The sequence below is a fragment of the Rattus norvegicus genome, chromosome 17 (genome assembly GCF_021556685.1).
Source record: "Rattus norvegicus strain SHRSP/BbbUtx chromosome 17, alternate assembly SHRSP_T2T, whole genome shotgun sequence".
Lineage (NCBI taxonomy): Eukaryota > Metazoa > Chordata > Mammalia > Rodentia > Muridae > Rattus > Rattus norvegicus.
The window spans coordinates 86,932,829-86,951,761 of NC_141550.1; the positions used below are offsets into that span (position 1 = coordinate 86,932,829).

General features: G+C 39.4%; 1 protein-coding gene across 5 annotated transcripts in view; it reads right to left on the reverse strand.

The window, feature by feature from the left end:
* Window positions 1-18,933, reverse strand: part of Nebl (nebulette) — a 351,844-nt gene that overhangs the window by 20,475 nt on the left and 312,436 nt on the right. The window contains 6 exon segments of one of the 5 annotated variants that reach the window (NM_001389243.1): window positions 4,129-4,278; window positions 5,339-5,431; window positions 9,045-9,216; window positions 10,084-10,188; window positions 11,338-11,430; window positions 14,355-14,447. In NM_001389243.1, coding sequence (NP_001376172.1) covers window positions 4,129-4,278; window positions 5,339-5,431; window positions 9,045-9,216; window positions 10,084-10,188; window positions 11,338-11,430; window positions 14,355-14,447 — 706 coding nt within the window. 5 annotated transcript variants of the gene reach the window in all.

The following is an 18,933-nucleotide window of genomic DNA, read 5'->3' on the forward strand; positions in this document are numbered from 1 at the left end:
GCCAGTATTTAATAAAGCCTCTTATTTATTAAAATTTACTCATGGTCAGGCTGGTAAATCCCTGAAAGACCTCAGACCCCTAACAGTAGTTGGTTAGTTGGGGTGGCGGGCTGGTTTTGAATGTACAAAGTTTGTACGCCACTATCCACTTGAACAGACAAGGTGGGTGTCAATAATTATGCCTCACGTCACCTAAAGTGAATAGAATTAGGGGTATATTTTCATGTCTCTTAAAGACTCTTCCATAGAACATAGATACCTTCTGGTGGTAAATCGTCCGAGTTGATGTCATCAAACTTACTTATACATTTTAGGTTCTTCTTCATACCTGTATGCCTACCTGTAAGACTAGAAAGTGTCCCTAAAGAAAGAGTATATCTCTGTACTGGTCATCAGCCATTAGATTAGGTGTCCCCTCAGACTCTAGGGACAATGTTTGCTAATGACATTTCTAAAATTACATTTTTCCTTTTCTTATTGTTTCTAGTATAAATTTCTTTACTATTTTATACTGGATAAAGCAGGTTTATATAGTACCCCAGATACAGGAGGAAACCAAACCATTTCACAATGACGTTATTGGGGAAATCCTTTTACTTTGTTCAAGCATAATTATCTGATAAATCTAAACTGTGAATTGAAAACCCAAATGGTCTTTGTAACGCTATGACCAAAGCATTTGTTTGATCATGAAGAAGATTACAGATGAAGTCAAGTTCAGACTAAGACTGTTGGAGAGAGATCAGTGTACAGCATCTTCCATAGCAGCTAGGATATAGAGAAGCCTAGGCATCCATTCCCAGGGTTTGGATAGGGAAAACACAATACACAGATACAGTGAAACCATATCCAGCCTTGGGAAAGAAGGGGATTATATCACTTGATAACATGGATGGACCTGGAGAACACATCATGTCAAGTGAAGTAAGCCAGGCACAGATATCACATGATGTCACTTACATGTGGACCCTGAAGAAACATAGCTCATAGATGTTGAGAACTGAATACTGGTTAGCAGGACAGGAGGGAAGGGTAGGAAGGGTGAGATATTGCTGGAAGGTAGGAAGTCTTAGGAGGGATAAACTGTAGTGATCTACTGTACAGAAGAGTGACTGTAAAAATTTGTATACTATGGCTACATTCCCCAGTTTAGTAAACAACTTGTAAACCTCAATAAAAAGAAAAGAAAGAATGTATCTGCCTTGTAACAGGTGCCTACAAATGGCAGAAACTTATAGATATCTCCAAAAAGTCAATTTGACATGACAAGGCCTTCTTCAACCTAGTGAGCCATCACTTCCTGCCAAAAACCTACCTCTGTATCTTCATTTTAAATAATGTTTTGGGGCTAAGTATTTAGTAGAGTGCTTGCCTAATAGTCAGGAAGCCCAAAATTCTACCCCAGCCCTTCTCACTCACAACTAAATACAGAAAGACATAAACAAGCAAACAGGTTGTACATGTATATATGTGTAGTATATTTAAATGCATGTATACATGTATTTTTGTGAGTATATATGAGGAAGCACAAAGTTAACATCTCCCTCAGTAGCTCTTCGCCTTATTCAGCAAAGCAAAGTGTTGGAATTAAACCCTGAAGTTACCAACATAGACTGGTCTAGCTCGGCAACCTGCTCCCAAGATTCCCTGCCTCTGCCTTCTGAGGCTGGAATTGCAAAGGCGCTGCCGTGCGGCACTGGGCATTTTTGTCATTTCTGAGAATTCAAATTGAACTCTTAATGCTTCGGTGGCGAGTGCTTTATCCAAGTATTTCTCTCCAGATCATCAATAAATATTTTGAAAGTTCTTACTACTTCGGCATGATACATGCCTATAATCTCAGTAAACAGGGAGCTGAGGCAGGACGATAACAAGTTAGTTTTAGCCGTATTCTTCAACATTTAATATAAGTAAAAGACTATTTGTTTGTACTTTTTCTCGACACAGACATCTTCTCATTCCATTCAGCTTCAGTTAGGGATGGATGAAATAATTCGAGTCAAAACAGAAGGATTTGAGAAAGCAAGAGGAGGTAGTATGCAATTATTAGCAGCGGGTTTGACATCCTTAGGAAAGAAAAGGTAGTGACCCAAGCCAACACAGGCATCTCTCACTACTGAAGATGGGGAACTGTAGCTTCTGGAGTAGGCACATCTGAATTTTCTATATCCATATGGAGTCATCCAAGATCACAGACTTGAAAGAAGCCTTCAAAATACATCTCCGGTGCAGTCTCTGAACTTCAACAACCAGTACTCTGTCTAGTCAGAATCACTTTTCTTCCTCAAGGAAGGCTTCTCTGACATCATGGCTAAATGGAATTGCCTCTTAACTATTGTGCCCCATCCCATCTGCTCGCTCACCCTGCTTACACTCTGCTTATAATTATCTAGTATCATTTTTGTGTCTGTTTAATATCAGAGTCACCCACCAGAGGCTATGCCCTCCCCCACCCCACAGCAGATCCGTCGCTTTTGTTCACTATGGAATGTATTACAGATCCAAGCTCTTTGTCTGTCTTTGTTGAGGGGATGAGTAAATGAGAGAAGACCGTGCTGGTGTGCATGCATGGGATACAAGAGTCACCACTGAAGCAAATGCTCTATGATAAGAAAAAACTCCAGTATGCTTAACTGGATGATGTCACATGTCACTGACTACAGCTAGTTCTTACACTTGCTTCTTGTTTTTAGCTCATCGCATGTCAACATTAGTGTGTACATTCAAAATTTGAAATGCACTAAAAGAAATGTCAATATCTTACACTGAAAAAAGAGAAAGAGAGAGAGAGAGAGAGAGAGAGAGAGAATGAATTAAAGTTATGGAACCCTTCATGAATGAACCAGACCCAGAAGAAAGGCATCAACATTTTATCTACAATAAAGCCAAACTCTCAGGCATCTGCAATCTTAGTCTTGAGAGGCTGAGGCAGGAAGAAAATAAGATTGAGGCCTGAGTAGGCTTATAAATAGCAAGACGCTGTCTTGGGGGGGGGGGTGTATAAAAGGGAGTCTCCCACATGCTGACAAATACTCTAACAATCTCAGGATGGACTGAGTTTACAATTCAAGCATCAAGAATATGTCTATATTTTTTAAAGATTTATTTACTTCATGCATGTGAGTACACTGTTGCTGTCTTCAGACACACCAGAAGAGGACATCGGACTCCCATTTCGGATGGTTGTGAGCCACCATGTGGTTGCTGGGAATTGAACTCAGGACCTCTGAAAGAGCAGTCAGTGCTCTTAACCACTGAGCCATCTCTCAAGCCCAGAATATGAGTAATTTTATGTTCATTAGAGTATTGCTGTGATAAATATGGACAATGGCTTTACTACAAGAGCTGTTCTTGGCACAGATACTTGCTTTCCACAGGTATTAAACTACTTAACTTCAAACTCCTGCCTAGAGACTTCGGCAATCTGATCTTGAAAAAGAAATTCATAGTTTCTGAGCTGTCCCTTTGCCCTCCCATTGCACTGAATCTTGCCTTTAAGAACAGCTTTATCAGCAGCGGCTGGCATTTAATATCCTAATGGAATTCACTGAAAGTTCTAGAAGCAATCCACTAGCTTGGATGAAGAAAAAAAGCACAGGAAAAGGAGTAGAGTTCACATTGACATGTGATTATTAATACCAACAAAATTTTCTACTTAAAAAGAGAATTGTACATTCCAAGGCCTATGGTGCCATTTCTTTTTGGAAAGCTCTAACTCAATAAATATATTACAGGATTTAAACACACGCCAATTGATAGCAATCTCTCAACCAGTCAAATGTTCCTGTAAGAGTGCTTTTTCCCCCAATGGAAACCATACAGAAACTACCCAGAATTCTGGTGTCTACTAAGACTGTGCAGATCCACGATATACCCTCCAAGGCATGCACTCAGGGAGCAAATCCCAGGATCCTTTTGTTATCATAGATCCATTACATGGGCAATATGGAAGCATGCAAAACTACAAATTAGTAGCTTTAAATACAAGTAAAGTAGCTTTAACTTTGCCAACTTTGAATTAAAATTTCAAATGCACTCAAGCTGTTTGTGCAAAGGTGAGAGGATGCAAAACACACTCTGGTGCACGTCTGAGAGGTGAGTTAATTTTGAATGACTGCAATCTGATACCTCCTTCATCAGATGGTCTTGTTACCTCACTGCAACAGGAAAAGCTAGGGTAGAGCTCGGAGATCTCTGACTTGTCATCTCCCAGACCCGTACCAAAAGTGCTGCCAGAGTGTGAGCAAGACAGGCGGCTCTGGTACTGACTTGCCTTTTCTACAGCAGAGGGAGAATGTTCAGACAGATGAATGAATGATTTATAAAACTGATAAATTCCTTAAAAGCTTCACTGGAGAGCAAGAACAATCTCTAATTAAGTAATAATCCCCACTCTCTGCTATTATAACATTGTAGTCAAGCATCCCCAGACTTCATCCCCAGACTTAGCATGGACTACATCCCATGCATACAGGACCTAAAAGATGTTTACTATTGTAATCTGGTTTTATTAAGGGGTAGGAGATGGACAATAACTGGGGTGGACACATGGTTCCAGCTGCATATGTAGCAGAGGATGGCCTTGTTGGGCATCAATGGGAGGAGAGGCCCCTTGGTCTGGTCGAGGCTTGATGCCCCAGTGTAGGGCAATGTCAGGGCTGGAAGGTGGGAGGGAGTAGGTAGGTGGATGGGGGAGTACCCTTACAGAAGAAAGGAAGGGTAAATGGAATAGTGGGTTTCTGGAGGGAAAACCTAGAAAAGGGATAGCACTTGAAATGGAAATAAAAAAATATCCAATAAAATACCAAGTATGGTTAAAAAAGAAAAGTAAGACATTTCTTTGAAAGCAAATATTTGCTTTGAATGCTTGCTTTCAAGTAGCCCTTGAGGAGACAGTGCTTGGATAGTAATTTTCAGACTATCCTTTCCATTGTTCTATATATAATTTTGAAACCTGACTCTAAAACACTCTAACATTGTATTTCATGAGGCAAATCGTTTTGTCCCAGAAGCTCTTGGCAATCCAAATAACTAGGTCTGCAGTCCCAGAAAGCCTATAGAATCATATTTACCAATAAAAGGCAAATGTAAGTATGCCCAAGACAACATTTTAAATGAATCTAGGACAAACTAATGTAGGATTTATTTCCAAGCTCCACTGTAAGTTTTGTTTTCATAAATAACTAATGTTATTTTAAAGTGACACAGTACATTCCTTGTTTTTTTCTGAACGCTCAACTTCAAATTCACACGGCACGTTGGCCACACGAAAGTCTATAGTTCATCATCATTAGCTTTCAGGACAAAACCCAGAGAATGAGAGGAACTCGAAAAATACCAGAGAGCATATGGAGACTTCGAGACTGAATATTGTCCTCCAGGGGGTCAATGTCGAAGATGGATCCGGGATCTGTACGCCACACTTTAAGGTCTTTCACCGAAAGGAAGAAACCAAGAGGTCAAGAGGGAACTTTGGAAAGCCCGTATGGAAATCAGTCAAGCAAATGCAACACATTTAAAGCAGCTCAGTGCACTCAGAGTCCAGAGAATGGTGGTGGTGGTGATGGTAGGATACTCAAGGCAGGCAGAAAGACACAACTCACTTTCCCATGTAGCTGCTAAGGAACATTTGTATCAAATTTGAGCAGCCTGAGTTCTTCACTGCCCAGCATGGAAGTCGTCATGAAGCACCCGTGACTCCACACAAGGCAGGTTGACACGTGGCTGTTATAGTCAGTCCTACTGCATCCCCAGTCCCCAACCCTCCTTGCTCCACACCAAAACAGTCAACATCTGCTTAAAATTCCTGACTAAGGACAACACCTGAGTATTCTGGGAAATGACAAGAAGGGGTTTTTTTTAAGCCTCTCTCCCTGTAACAGGAAAGGATGCTGAAAATGTAGACAAGTGGCAAGGACCAGTTTTCATTCCATTTCTGAGTCTATGGGAACAAATAAAGCCATATAGGACACATTTATCATCAACTCTGTAAAAAGGATTCTAACACAGAACCATAAGGGGTAGGGGATGAAGACCCAAGAAAAGTGATTCCTCCCATCAATGGACCATAGATTAATTTACTTCTGCATTCAGTTTGCATGCAATTGCATTGCTTATTTCTGAAGTGTCCCCCAAAGGCACATGTGGTGAAGAACTCTTCTCTACCTTTTGACATAATTCAATGTTATAGAAACGGTAAGAGGTGATCACTAGTGAAAGATAGATAATCAGGGGCGTTCCCTTTAAGAATAGAGTTTTTATGGAAATAAATAAATAAATAAATGTATTGGGACAAGCCCACCAGAGTATCCTTTGCTTCCCGGTGGCTGTCCTCCTCTTTCACACACTCTGACATATTGCACTGTCACAGACCCAAAGCAATAGAGTCAAATGATTATGGGCTAAAACCTCATGCTGTCAGTCAAATTAACGCTTTCCTCTTTTCAGTTGATCTCTCAGGTATTCTGTCACAACGACAGACATGTAACCAACAGACATGGAGGCCAATGTGCCCTTGCTGTATTGTAGCTTAAGGCAAAATTCAAGTTTAATCATTTGTGAATGAATCTGTTGTTATAATGGATGAGTCTAAATGGGCTGTGTGGTGACAAACAACTGGGAAATAAGTACCCAGTTGTGACAGAAATGAAATGAGGTGAGGTTAAAATAACATAACTAGTGAATTAAAAGCAAAGACTTCCCTACCAATTACATACTGCTGACTGTACACCAAGCACTATTCTCTATCAGGACCTAACTCATTAGGCATCATATATATACTACCACATGCATTGCTATCATTACCATTTCATAGGTGAGGAACAAGAGACTCAGATAGATTAACATTGCCAAGTTAATCCAGTTAGTAAGCATCAGGTCCCCACAATAAAAATAGGACTAGGACCAACTTTTGATCTATACTGACTAGCAAATCTATAATATTTCAAAACTTATATTTTGATGCCTGGTATAAACCCTGGCTCATTGGGAGGTTTAGTGTTCATTAAATGTATTTCATTTTATAATTTCTTAAGCAAGCCTTCCTGGACACTGATTTTCCCCATAAAAAGAAATAAACTGACTTCTGGATTGCCCACTGCATACATAATCTTTGGTTATAAATCTTATATTTAAAAAACATAGCAATAACTGTTATTGCAAATGCGATAAATACTAACTCTGAGAGTCCTGTCTAGACAGTTTCATCATTTTTAGCAGTCATTTCTCCATCAGTCCTGGTGCCTGATCTTTGTAAGACCCTAGGGTGAGATGAATCACACCACTCTCTCTTATGAGTTATTAGCACAAATCAATGGAACTCTCTACTTCTGCATTACTTTCACTGAAAACATCACAATCCATCCATCCATCTTATTATGATCCCTTTAAGCAATCAACCTGGAAAGATGAGTAAAGCTATCAGGCCTAAAATAGTTCTGGAGTGTTTCTTTGGAAAATATTCAGTTTCACTTTGGTAACGATCCAAATCACTTAGGGCTCTGATGCTAGCACTCTTGCTTTACACTGAAATGTTACTTTGTCAAATACATGTTTCCCTACCTACTAACCTCTCTGTGCCCTTTGACTGCTGTGACACTCAAGCAGAAGCTCTTCCTCTTGAAGAGGAAAGTAACAGCATCAACGTTACTGAGAAGAATATACCATGTGTGGTGGATTAAATAGGTATGGCCACATAGACTCAAGTGTCTGAAAGCTTGGCCCACAGAGAGTAGCACTATTGCAGAAACTGTGTCCCTGTGGGAGCCGGCTTTGAGATCCCGTAAACTCAGTCTCCTTCTGCTGCCCACAAAGGCTACTTCTCAGCTACTTCTCCAGCACCATGTCTGCCAGCGTGCTACCAAGCTCCCCACCATGACGATAGTGGACCAAACCTCTGAAACTATAAGCCAGCCCCAGTTAAACATTTGCCTTTATATTTGTCTCTTCGAAGCAATGAAACCACAACTAAGACACCGTGGTTGCCACTCTCTGATTGTGATGGCTTGTATTGTCAACTTGACTCTAGCTAAAATCTCTGTGGAGACAAATCTCTGGACACACCTGTGAGGGATTCTCTTGACTAAAGCAATCAAGGGGAAGACCCACCCTAAATGCAGGTGTCACCAGTCTCTGAGTTGTAGCTCTGGACTGTGGGAAAGGGAGAAAGGGAGCTGAACACAGTAGCCATCACTCACTGCCTCCTAGCAGGGGATTCAATGCGAGCAGCCGCCTCAGCTACTCCCACCATAACTTCATGGGTTATAATGTGCTTTTGAACTGCGGACCCAAATAAGTCCTTCCTCACGTTGTCTTTGTGTGTGCGCATTTTGTCACAGCAAGGCTGAAGGTGACTGCATAGTGAGCTACACAGCTGAAGGAAATATAAAACTTCAGATGCTGATGGCCTCCTAGGAAACAAGGTTCAAAGCCTAGATCTGCACTGACATTGCAATTCTTTTCCTTCCCAGCTTATACTTCAGTCTGATTCCCACTGATGTCTCAAGCCACATTCCCTAGAATTTCCCTGGACTGAGTGGAAGGAAAAGAAACTATGAACAGAGAAGGATTCCTCTCTACATAAATGGGCTTTTGCATGGCCCTCAAATATCCTAGTTTGGAAACAATATTCAGAAATACAAGTGATTCATGCTACAGAATACCATCAGGTTCTCTGTTTAATGACAAAGGAACAAAAGTGGGAAATGGCTGTCTCCCATGTACACGATGTCTACAGTGCAACAGTTTCACCAAGCAACTACAGAAGCTAAAGGAAGCAAAACACTCAATCGTTGTAATCACTTCCCCCTCCCTGGGATACCTGATTAACAAGGCGATGCTAACCAGAAGGTTTGAGAGTTGGAAGAAACCAGCAATGCTATTTTCTGGATGTTCTGGATCCTTTTCATTATGGTACAAAAACATTCTACCTATGGCCCTAGTTGGAATTTACATGACACCTGTGAGGTCAGATGAATACAGAAGCTAGTTCTAGAGCAGGCGTAGTCTTTTGACCAAGCATACCCATGGGGAGACTGCAGGCTTACCAACAATGATCCCAGGTCTTCTATCCATCTCCACAACATGAGGCTGGACCCCTTTATAGGCAGCATCGCTCACAACCTGGGTGTTCTTCCTCACCCGCTCCGTCACAGGATCGTCCACAACAGGAGTGAAGCCTCTTCCCTTCGTCTTCTCAAAATCTTCATGATATTTGACCTGAAAAAGAAATTATTATTAACTCTAACTGAAATGTCTAATTATCTCACAAAACATTTATAAAATGAGAAGTCACATAAAATATATCTGATTAATATATATAATAAGTATAATATACTGTGATATAATATAATTTCCTCATGTGGTCTAAAACAATGTCAGAAATCAAGTGCTGATTTTTTATATTTTTAAATACTATAAATAGTACCTCCTTTAAATGATACGTAAATCTACATATTAGTGAGGTAGAAAAGACAATCACTTTAAAACATTTACTTCCTAAAACAAACAATTTGACTACAGATTGATTTCTAATCCTTTTACCTTCAATATACAATAGTAATAAGTTATTTAAACATAATTTGTCAACACAAGAGTACTATTTAAAATTAGATGAAGAGAGTTCTATATGCGCTATAAAAGTTTATATATAATTACAAAAGCAGTCCTCTACTAGCTTATATTAAACGTTTTAAATGGGTAAACTTCATGGTGAAAAAAATTACAATATGAAACTGTTCTTGAAACACACTAAAAATCTTCTTTATAATATTCAAATATATCAAAGTATGTCTTAAAATTAAATGAAAACCAAAATCTAGGTAAACATCATTCACAAAATGTATTTATAGTAGTCAAGTTAGAAATAAGAACACACCAAAAATCATTGAGGGGGAAATTATTTTATTAGAGAAAAAGTTTTCATTACATTGCAGTGTAACTATAACACCCTGCCCCAAGGGCTCATTCAAATTCCTATGTTTTGTTAGTTGTTCAGATTAATAGTGAGCGAACGCCATCCAAACACAAGTCTTGCCATTCCTTAGTATGTTTTAGTCATGGACACAGTGATCCGTTGCCTCCTACCATGGAAACATGATTTTGTGCTTCTTTTACATGTCTCAAAGCAGGTGTATCTAAGATCACACATGGTCTACCTTTCATTTGTTTATGGTCCTGAGTGTATTTCACCTGCAAAAGTAAATAAATAAATAAGTAAATAAATACATAAATACATAAATACATAAATAAATAACAGGAGACACCCATATAACTGAATAATTATAATCTAGAAATTGCATAACATTTGAAAGCTTTTCAAATGGGTGTGTCATGCCCAACTTACTCAAAATTATTCCCCAGATAACTTTTCTTTCAGTGAACAACATTGTGTTCCAGAAAATCACACTCTTGATGATTTCCCTTAAAAGTTATTCTACAACTGTCAATCAACAAGCATGAGGCCAGCCATCAGCAAATAACCTCCAGCGACATTGCTTAGCACATTAAACATAAAGAATGAAGCATGAGAGAGAACAATATGCATTTTCTGTTCCTAAGTAATTGTCTACTCTGAGAGTGTGAAGGGAAACAAACAAGATAGCTTCTGATTTCCTTTCTTTTCCTCCCTCCCTCAAGAATGAGGAAAAATCAAGAAAAGAAAAAAAACCTAATTTTTTTCCTGAGTAGTTACATCTTAAAGAGAATTGATGCTGAATATGCCTGATATTTTTGGACAGAAATGCTCTGAGGGAGCTGTCAATTATGAATCCCAAATGCTGACCCACAGGCATGGAGACTCTGTGGGTGTGCTGTGAGCAGGCCCATGATACTCAGATCTGCAGGCATTTGAGGGATTCCAGCAGTGGGGTATGAAATCTACCAAGGAAAAGCATCCTAACCGTGAAACAGCTTTCCAGACTAACTGAATTCTATATTGAATGCACTATTTTTTTTTTACTTTCTGAACTCTTATTTTGAATTACTCATTTTCAAATTTGCCTTTATAGGAAGCATTTAACAACTCATGTTCAGAGAAGTACATCAGTAAAATGACAATTTTTTTTAATGTAGACATCAAAGACTTAGCCAATTTCAAAGATACTGATTAAAATAGCATGAGTCATTGCTTAAACAAACTAGAGATGTAACCCATCTGGGAATATTAATGAAGGATTCTACAATTAATGTAAGTATACAGGGTGAGGGTTTTTGGGATTCATCTGCAATAGCATACATGCTTATTGGAAATACAGTTTATTTGTAAAACAATAAACAATGCAAGTAAATCTTAAAGGATACATCCTTTGCAATGGTCCAACATGAAAGAAAACCACTTGCCGAGCTGATATTTTCTTGATTCTTCTTTACTCTTTCCATTTCGGGCGTTACGCTCAAAGCTGTAGCCCTTCCCAATTGGCCTTTATAATAAACCTACCATTTCAGAGAAAAAATAGAGGATTGTCAATCACTTGACACACAGAAGAATCATGTCAATGTAATTTTAAAGGGCTAGCAAAGGAAGGGAAGTCATTAAAACAGAGGAGAGAGGGGAAGAGGGGAAGGAGAAGATGTAAACTGCTTTCCTCCTTCAAGCATCTTTTTCACTTTAGGATAGGACTGTCCCTCTTTTCAGTCACCATGGAGAGGCTCAAATATACCTCCAGTAAGCCTATAGTGAGCTCATATTCACAGGTAAATATGAGAAGAAATGCTTTGTGGATATTACAAGTCTTCTTTAAATAGAATGGTTCTGTATAGTCATGTTTTCTCAGAAATTAACTACACCATGACCTTGAAAGCACTTTATTCCAAGACATGATCACGGCAAGCCATATAAAGACAGCATGATTCTCGCTATACCATGCCTCTTTCTCCCTAAACATATTCTTTCTTTAGAGCCCCATCAAGTATGACTGGGAAGAAATGATAGTACTCCCCTAAAAGATAGGTGACTGTTAGAGAAAGTATCTATGATAACCTGCCTTTGGTTTATAAACTGACCAAATGACTTTATGAGTTTGAGGAATGAATCATTTCTTTGAAGATAATAGATTTCTGAATTTCCTCTTCCAAAGAACCCATTCTGTATGTTAATGACTTCCTAGAAGGATTCTCTCAGTGAACTGTGAGTGGGTTATATAAACAGATGGATCTAGAGTCGTCCATGAGTCTAAGTAAAAATGCGGCCTTGGGCCAAGTGCCCGTGAACTGGTCCATTTCACATGATAGATTCAGTCAACCATACATACTTCACCATTTCCTCCCAGAAACATAGTAATAATCATCATGAATGGGAGAAAGGGCCTGGAGGGGCCTGACAAACTAGAACTTGGGCAGGTAAGAAACAGCAAGAAAGCTAGACTGCAGAACCAAGATGTCAGGATCTACCCCTGCCTTCAGTGAGGAAACCATGACAATCACCAGCACAAAAGTAAGAAGAGAAATGCATGCCACAAATTTCAGGACACCCATCACAGTATAGCACTTGAGCCCTGATGTCCCTACAGCCCTGACACTGTCCTCTGAGGAAGCTGCCGATCAACTGAGACTAACAACTCAGATAGGAAAACTCTAATACAGTGGGTTTCAACCTTCCTAGTAACACAATCCTTTAACACCTTTCCTCATGTTGTGATAATCCACAACCATAAAGTTATTTCATTGCTACTTCATAACTGTAATTTTGTTACTGTCATGAATTGTAGTGTAAATATATGATATCCAACTTTGGGGGAATCTCAATACACAGGTTGAAAACCATTACTCTAATCTTTTATCTGCATATTGACACATTTGATATGATTAAATAAAAATAATAAATACTAAGATGTTCACACATTGCTGATAGTTTTCTGGTTTTCTCTCACTCTCTTCAGCCCTGGCAGATCCAAAATGGAAGTTGCTTGTTTTAGCTCTCCTTTGTGTTTGACCTATAGAGGATATATACAAATTTTAATAAATAGTAAAAAGGACCCCGAGTGACTAAAACAAAGGTTTGCACGCAAATCCACTCTGGCTTTTTATACATGGGACTTTCACAGTGGTCTCCTGTTGGCTGAACTCAACTGATCAAGAAGTATTGGCTGTGGTGCTTAAAGGGGGGAATCCTCAGCCTGGAATGGCGGTGCATGCCTTAAGTACCAGCATTTGTGAGGCAAAAGCAGGTGGATCTCTGTGAGTCTGAGGCCAGCCAAGTCTACAGAGTGAGTTCCAGGACAGGCAAAGTAGCACAGAGAAACACTGTCTCAAAACAACTAAACTAGAAGAAGAGGAGGGGGAGGAGGAAGAAGAGGAGGAGGAAGAAGAAGAGGAGGAGAAGGGGTGTGTGTCTTTGTCAAAACTAACTACAACCTCTACAATGGAAGTAAGGGAGCTTACTTACTTAAATAGAAACAGCAGAATGATGCCAGGACAAAAAACTAGAACTAAGTCCCTGCAGCAGGATGAGAAGGTGCTTTAGTCCATTTCTGGCCCTCAACTTCCCACCTTTAAAACATCCCTGACTTCTTCCACCGTCTGAGGTATCATTCAAGATAAAATATATTGACCTTGATTTTCCTCTCTACCTGGGAGAATGTACTTTTAAATTTTAAAATCTTTCAAAATGCCAATTTTGCAAGAAAGAGGCTATTCTTGCTATTGGGGAAAGTTCCATAAAAGGATAGACAAAAGATAAAACCATTACTTGTAGTTCCCTTAAAGAGATTCCTAAATTCCAGGGGACCGGAGTTCAAGTCCCAGATTTGCTCTTACTTCAGTGGATCTTTGCCATGCTCTCTGACTCCTCAAAAGTCATTTTTCCTCACCCACCAGTCAAAGAAATGAATAATGCTGAGCTCGGGTGTTTGCATATAATATTAAAAGAGGACCTAGCATAGAGCAGAGGTCCCTTTCTACTGTTAATTAGGCCTGCTTTATGACAGTAGATTATGAAGTGACTGGCTGATGTCTTCCATTTCATTTATAAGGTGCTTTCCTTTGGTGCTGCATCCTCCATACCAGTCAAGCCGTCTTCTCTTGCCCCATCTCTAATCTTGTTTTCCTTTCCAATACACAAGCCACTCTACCTCCAGCTCTTTACCTAGATATATTTTTGGAGATTTAACGTTAAAGTAAAAGGTGCATGTGGAAAAGATGTGGCCCTTGTGAATCCTCGTGTCCTGCTTATTTAATGAAGACTTTGTGAGTCAGATACATGATTCAAACTTCCTGACTCACCCAAGTCAAACTTCATGCACTAAGATGTGTGACAGAATGACCAAATGCATAGAGGATTCATTGGTTCACAGAAAGCATTTTTTTAAATAAAAGTACATCATGTTAAATAAAATATAAAAGAAAACGGGATGACTTGCCGCACTCAGCTGTTCCTGGTTCCTCCGCACTCTCTCTATCTCTGGGGTCATGGTTACCGGAGTGGCCTTATAGGTTGGCTCTTTATACTGGAACTGGGGAACAAAGCAAAAGACAGTTTGGAATCATGGGAAATAAAAGTGTACTGCTTGAACATACTAAAGGAAACTTCACATGCCACAGATCATGCATACTCTTCCCCCATGATACCAATATCCTTTCTAAAAATATTTAATTTCTTCAATAACACAATGTATTTTGATCATATATTTTCTCTCCCCCAATGACTCTCAAATATTCCCCACTTCCCTACCAATCCAACCTCATTTGTCTTTCAAAACGAAAAAGAAAGGAAAGGAAAAAACAGACCCCCCCAAAAAAAACAATAAAATTAAAAAATAAAATACCAAAAAAACAAAACAAAACAAACAAACAAAAAAAAACCCAAAATGCACACACTCAAATAACAACATGGAGTCCATATTCTATTAGCAAACTTCAGTGGCTATGGAGTCTGCCCTAGAATTCAGTTGATATTCCATTAGACACAGTGGATTTTCTCTTCCTCAGAAGGTATCAGTTAGAAATAGCTCATCGAGCAGGAGTAGGATGTGTCTACTTCTTCCAGACTTCATCTTCTTGAGAGAGATCTTACTCCCCAAACTTTCTCTTGCCAAATGTTCTAATTATTCATTTCACTGATAATCTTTATACTATATAATTTATTGATGACTTCTTGATTTTTATTTCATCAGTAATAAGGAATTAGCCTTTCTGTGGGGCCTACCTGCTCCTGACATTAAAGGGTTGTTTGCTAAATTATCGTCTTACGTTTAAAATGATTTATCACCACCATCATTTTAATAATAGGTCACACTGAATATAAAATAGATTCTTGCTGTCACTCTCAGCGTTGAGAATGAAGGTCACAGAAATCCTATGCCTGATCCTCAGTGGCATAGTGCCTCTGCCAACCTTCCTCACAGGGATCTCAGTTTCTCTCCTTACCAAGTTCCAATGTTGGAAGGCCTGACTTCTGACCTAACACTATAGAAGATGTCCTAACCTACTGCATAGAGATCTTCTTTCGTAGCTGGAATAGAAAAGGGTGATGACTCCATTGTCCAGTCAGTTATCTCAACAATTCTACAACATCTCAAGAAATAAAGGAACATCAAACACAGAGGGAGGGATGTCAGAGATGGCATATCTGTGGAGAAATTCTGACAGCCAAAGTAGAGCTGGAAGAGAAAGTCCTTTTGCACGGAGCTATGTACTGGTAGCCAGTGAGTTTTCAAAGTTTAACTTCACTCTCTGGACTTGCCTGGGCCTTGCTCTCGACATGTATGCTCTAATGAATGAACAAAAAAAATGAAGAAAAAATTGAAAAACCTAGAAAATAAATGGTAAAGGTTGGATTTCTTTCAATGTACTCTCCTCTTCCTAAGGGGCAACATTCTTTGTACTGTTTCATGTGAGCATTTAGGCAACTCCAAAGGGCTGAAATGATAGAGTTACACTGAGGAATATTCCACGTGACCATTATTGGTAGAAATATCGTTCCTGTTAGAGCTTGAACTAACGCTCTGTAGAGCAGCATCGCTGATATGGAGAACCTACACTTGCTAGTGAAGGTAAACATCAATTCAATGGGAGAATCTTGTCCTGACTCTCCTATTCATCACTTGGTCACGTGCTTTAAGAGCAATGTCTCTTTAATACTAAAATATCTGTTTTGTGGAAGACGAACTTTTATTGGTGGCAATCTGTGAAGAAGATGTAATGTGTAAAGTCCAGAGCTGGAATCAAACCTATCCGTATACCAGGGTCCATGCTCCTCTCCACCACGTCATTGTTATTATATCTCTTGGATTCCACCATCCGCAGGAATGACAAGACACATAAATTCTATAACATCTATGCTATCAGGCACTTACTTTCCAAATAAAGTTGAAACTGTTGTTTTTATCATACATTTTTTTGGAGGAGGAGGAGGAGGAGGAGGAGGAGGAGGAGGAGGAGGAGGAGGGGAAGAAGAATTTCAATAAAATAACTTAACTACTGTTGGACCCTCCTGGATTGGACAGTGTTTACCTCCTGCTGCACCTTGCTGATGCACGTGAAAGCCTTTGTTCTTTTGAAGGAACATCCTGGCCTTTCTGTTTGGCTGCAGGGGGTAAGTAACACCTGGGCACTATATCTTTCATCTCAGCTTTTAGTTTCAGTTTCTGTTTCCCTGCTGAGAATGTAAACTTGTTTCTCCATTGTGCTTCCACTCAATGGTTGGGGTATATATTCTGTGAACCTCAGTAAAAGGTTTGGCATTCATTTTTCTTTTTCCTTTTCTTTTTTTTAACACATTTATTAATTTTATGTATGAGTAAACTGTAGCTGTCTTCAGACACACCAACGAATGACCAGTGTCTGTGTGTTTTTTCTTAAACCTTGTAGGCCTACGCCCAGTTCTTGGTATCATGGTGGTGCAGGCATCATCAAACCACCAAGTCAAATAACAGGGCTGTTAGCATATTCTTGAATGAGCTATGAGCCACACTACAAGGATTCTCCATACTACAGTCTTATGATTAGTATTGCAAGTCCTGTCCCTCCATCATCTCCTGCCACCCCCATCCCAAATACCCACCACTTAAGTCCTCTCCTCCTTGGATCCTGAAAAAACTGTTTCCCTACCAGGAAGGCCCTTCCTCACAAAAGCCACCTGAAATCATTGAGTCTCTAAGACAAGACTCTATAGTCCCACTTCTCCAAGGCTGTTCCTCCCCTCCCCCACCATCCTTGCCTGTGACATATTATTCTTCCTCCAGAACACTTTGAAAGAAGTGTTTTTTTAAAAAAAGACCGTACTTGTGAAAGGTAGAAGTTTTAAGGTTGTCCCCCCTAGACAAAAGTTTAGAGCAAAAGAAACTGGTCGGGCCCTGGAACTGCAATTACACCAGCCAGTTCAGCAACTCTCTCCCAGGAACCAACTGACCATAAAGTTGTATTAAAATCTTAAAGAACAATCTCGAGAAACAGGAAGCTTCTCCCAGGAACTGGCTGGCCATAAAGTTAAACAATCTTGAGGAACAGGAAGCTTCTCCTTGTGATTTTTCACTGGTATTCTCCACATTTTCCAATGACACCCTCCCTACCCCCTTGGGTTGTGGTTTCTTCCTTTAAAAACCTCTTCTTCCAGCAACTCAGGGTTGAACTCCTCTGCCCCTACATGGGATACAAGTCTAGACCCCAGTGAACTGGTTCCTATCAATAAACCTCATGTTTATTACAGGAGGGATGGTCTCACGTGAGTTCTTGGGGGATCGTGCCATCCGGAGACTTGAGTGAGGGTCTTCCCACTCTGGGGGTCTTTCACTTGTCAGATACTCAAAGAAATAGTAACTACTCAACAGATACAAGTTATGGTGACAGAATGAGAAACAACACATAACAGTAATTTATGTCCTGTTCTTCCTAAAGACCTTCAGACTACCCTCATCTCCCTCCCTGCAGTGTATCTCACTGAATTCCCCCCAGGGCAAGAATGGTGGGAACCCACAGGAACAAATGCCCAAAAGGCACATTATGGAAGGCACAAAGCAGTATAAAACGTTATCTCCACTCCCAAGTAATGACCAAACAGCACAATGGCATTCTTTGTGGTGAAGATTCTACCATTCTTCAATCAAATACTGGCATTTCAAGAACACAGAACAAACACTTAAGAAAATATGACCCTATTGATGACGTCCTTCTGGTTTTTCTGTAACTCTCTTTAGCTCAAGAGGATCAGAAATGGCTGTTGCATGCTTAATTCCTTCTTCAAATTTCACCCAAATAATTTATTTTATAATATAATTAATGTATTCTATACAAAGCTTAAAATAATTAAGAATTCTTCAATTATAATTACTATAAAATCGAATGTTTTTTGTTCCAACATTATATTCCCTTCAGTGGGAAAACAGTTTCTTATATTGTTTGATGCTTTTTGGGTTCTTTATCCTGGAGTGCAAATACATTCACATTTATCCATCACTATAGACATCCTCCAGTTAATATAAACAGACATTGCTTATGACCATAAGCTTTATAATTAAGTGGATATACAAAATGTCTTGAAAATTATCACAATATAATGATTTGTTATTTTCTATGTGGGAAGCAGTTTTATCTATTAATGTGTTAATCAGAATTTACCATGTATTTAAAGGCAAAAAACAAGTGAATTGAGCTCAGAGTCTTGCAAATATTGCACATAAAAATGAGAGAATGCAGGCAATCTAGAACAAGAGAAAAGGAAATGTGGCTACTGTAAATGAAAAAGGGAAGAGGGGTGACATGTAATGAAGACACAGACCAGCCTGTGCTGTAAATCCTAGGAAGTCATAGTGCCAGAAGTCAGGAAGTCACCTCTACATGCATCCAGATGATAAAGCACCTGTGTTGTAGCTTGACTGTGAAATGTTTCCCATGAGCTTGTGTGTTTTTACACTCTCCATCGACTGATGGCGATATCTTGAGAGTCTGGGAAACCTTTGCACATGGGGAGTAGCTGATCTGCTGAGGATTGAAGGCTAGAAT